Here is a 3135-nt window from a genome sequence, read left to right as displayed (position 1 = left end):
GTGGTGTAAGGTTAAAATGTGAAAGTCCTGTTTTATAAACACAGCTGTCAGTGGTGTGTACAAAACACAAGTAAAAATATTCAGAGATAAACTGAGGCTTCATGAAATATGTCTGCACATTTTTTTCTACCCCAAAGAGCAATTTTTTGGGTCTTCAATCATACATGCACTCATGCCTTTTCTCTCTCTGTTTCCCTCTTTCTCTTTTTAAAATCCTCTGACAAAAGGCTGGTATTCAAATGATGCTTTTCAGGTCCAGGAGCATTTTGAAGGGGATGTGTGAGAGGCAGCTGCTGTTACTTCCAGTCCGTACACCGTTCACTACCAGCTACTGGGAAATAAACTGTGGACTGTCGCTCTGTCAAAAGGCTAATTGTCTTTGATTGTGCAACTTAATTAATTTTGAGGTCAAGCACAAAAAACATAAGCTGAGGGATTTTTCCCTCTGTCTCTCCTTTTTCTCTCTGTCTCTTCCCCAACCCCAATCTTTATTTTATCCTCCTGTCTCTTTTTCTTTCAGTAACCAATGGCACTAGCCATTCACCAACAGCGTTAAATGGAGCTCCATCTCCTCCTAATGGCTTTAGCAATGGGCCATCCTCTTCCTCTTCCTCTTCTCTGGCTAACCAGCAGTTACCGCCAGCTTGTGGAGCTAGGCAGCTCAGCAAACTGAAGAGATTTCTTACAACCTTACAGCAGTTTGGCAATGACATTTCACCAGAGATTGGGGAGAGAGTGCGTACCCTTGTACTAGGACTTGTGGTAAGCAATAAAACTGGTATTTTTTCTGTCCTTTTCCCTCTTCCTTGCTTGATGTGTTTGTTATATAAACTTGTTGGTCAGATACACTGCATTGTACTTTGAGGATGCCAAACATGCAAGAGTGAAGTGCTGGCTCTTGCTGCCAGAGCTAATGTGTAGCTTGACTAGCTTCCCACAAGTGGCAGCTATTCCCAACCAGGTATAGCCTTGATTCTTTTTGCCAGTACAGTATTATGCTGTAACGTTGTGATGAGGTTTTCATTCTATACTGGCAGTACTTCTAATGTAGACATACCTTAAATTATGTAATGTAGTAAAGTGGTTTGACTTACATAGTTTAATTGGATGGGGAAAGGAGAGTGCCCTACATGTATAGTGTCAGAATACTGGTTAAAAGGATGAGCTGAGTACGTTTGGACTGCAGTTATGCAGTGCAGAACCTTTTCCCAGTATCACTGATCCCAAGATTGTGAGCTTGACTGGGCACTGCTGCTACTTCAGTCACCTTATTGATAAGGTTATCTTTATGTGATGGTACAACTGAATGAAAATTTCAGCGCTTTCTTACCTTCATGTGTCAAGCAGGGCTGCCCTTTTAGATGCAAACTGTTGTGAATCTGGCCCAGGATTCTTTTTATTCCCAGTAAAGTCCTCTCTCTGCCAGACATTGTTGTCTCCCATGTGTCTTCTTCAGCAATAATTAGATATACTGGGAAAAATGCTTTTGTGGTGCTCTAATTTGCATCTATTCTGAGCAGCTGCAGTTGCCATTTAGTTCACTTGGAGCAGAGATTGATAGCATTGTTTAGTACTAGGGCTGAGGGGTCCTCTGCTTGTATCTTCACAAAACCCTACCTGACAGTAGTGGATGCCCTTTCACTTAAATCTGTGTCAAAAGGAAGTCTAGTGTAGGCAGTGTAACATCACTGAGTCCTGCTATCCATTTTCTTCTGTATTCAAAATACGTGTTTAATGGGGTTTTGCTTGTCACACGGTTCTCTCTGTAAAGGGGAATTAGTAAAGAAAAGTAAAGGTGACTTTGGGAGCATCCGCCTTCTGTTGATTTTCAGATCAAAACTGCTTCCCCACTATTAATTATAGTTGATTTCTGCCTTCATTTGAGGTCTGAAGAGCAAATTAGGATCCCTTGGGAAAATCCACATCACACTATTCCCTTGGTCAACCCTGTCTGCATGTGGTCTTCATGATTGTGACCTCAGCTGTAAAGTAATGACTTTCCTACATAGTCTAGAATATAATAAAAAGTCCTCTCTATAAGTACAAGAGGCAGCCTTCCTCCTCCAACAAAAAGGAATGTGCCTTTAAGAAGTGGGATCTTTTTGTCTGTGCATGTTAATTATAACTTTTGTACCAGGAACAAAAGTGCAAGAGTCACCAGTAGAAAATATGATAATAGAGGAAAATAGTAGAAAAATATGAAATTAAAAAAAGTTGAGAAAAGCAGCTTTAACTGATGTTTGAAATATGAAAGCATTTGCATGCCTTGCACCTGAGAGGTTAAACTGTACTCTAAGCAACAGGCGCTGAATGTCTTAGATGCTGGTTGTTTCCTTTTAGTAATTTAATAAGGTAGTAATTTAATATGCAGCATGCTTTTCTTTATTCTCTTATCAATATCAAGAACAAGTTATTAAGCAGTTTCAGAGCCTTTTGGTTACTGTTTCTCTTGCTGAATGTTTTCATTATTTTGTCACCAAGACAAAATTTTTTTTCTCAACAGAATTCTACTTTGACAATTGAAGAATTTCATTCCAAACTGCAAGAAGCTACTAACTTCCCACTGCGACCTTTTGTCATCCCATTTTTAAAGGTATTGCACAGTTCAGTGATCTGGAAAGTATTTCAAACCATTTTGTTGCTAGGTCACAGATGTGTTACAGTTTTTCTCTTTTTAAGAGAGTCAGGAAAATGAATAACGTTTAAGGGCTACTTTCCATAGCTTAGTGCATGTAACCACATCTGAGTGTATGGTCAGGGGATCATTTCTAGCTGTACACAGGAACTGTCTGTTCCCTAATTCTGTAATCTCTGTTGTTTGATTATATTTTTCATTTGTAGGTATAGAAGCTTTTACAAACAAAGTCTTGAGACTTGGTTATAAATATAATAATATCACATGCTTGCAACAAGCTGGATTTTTGCAAACTTTGCATGATTCAGAGTAAGGGGATGTCAGGAATTCCTGCTACCAGCCCACTTCTGATGTGCTGCTAATCATTAGTACACGATGAGATTGTGATGCTCTGCCATCCAAGGAAAAGACTTCTTCTGATTCCAGCCACTAGTGTAAGCATGGTGTCTTAAGAATGCTGATGACTGTATTCACTTGTTTATGCTTATGCACCTTTTTAT

General features: G+C 39.4%; 1 protein-coding gene across 7 annotated transcripts in view; it reads left to right on the top strand.

Moving 5' to 3' along the window:
* Nucleotides 1-3135, top strand: part of RUNX1T1 (RUNX1 translocation partner 1) — a 111940-nt gene that overhangs the window by 65598 nt on the left and 43207 nt on the right. For all 7 annotated transcript variants that reach the window (XM_027659128.1, XM_027659131.1, XM_027659129.1 and 4 more), the window contains 2 exons: nucleotides 521-762; nucleotides 2504-2593. In XM_027659128.1, coding sequence (XP_027514929.1) covers nucleotides 521-762; nucleotides 2504-2593 — 332 coding nt within the window. The remainder of the gene's footprint in view (nucleotides 1-520; nucleotides 763-2503; nucleotides 2594-3135) is intronic.

The sequence above is a fragment of the Corapipo altera genome, unplaced genomic scaffold (genome assembly GCF_003945725.1).
Source record: "Corapipo altera isolate COAL_440 unplaced genomic scaffold, ASM394572v1 52, whole genome shotgun sequence".
Lineage (NCBI taxonomy): Eukaryota > Metazoa > Chordata > Aves > Passeriformes > Pipridae > Corapipo > Corapipo altera.
Note: the sequence above shows the minus strand (reverse complement) of the source record. Positions and strands in the feature narration are given on the sequence as shown.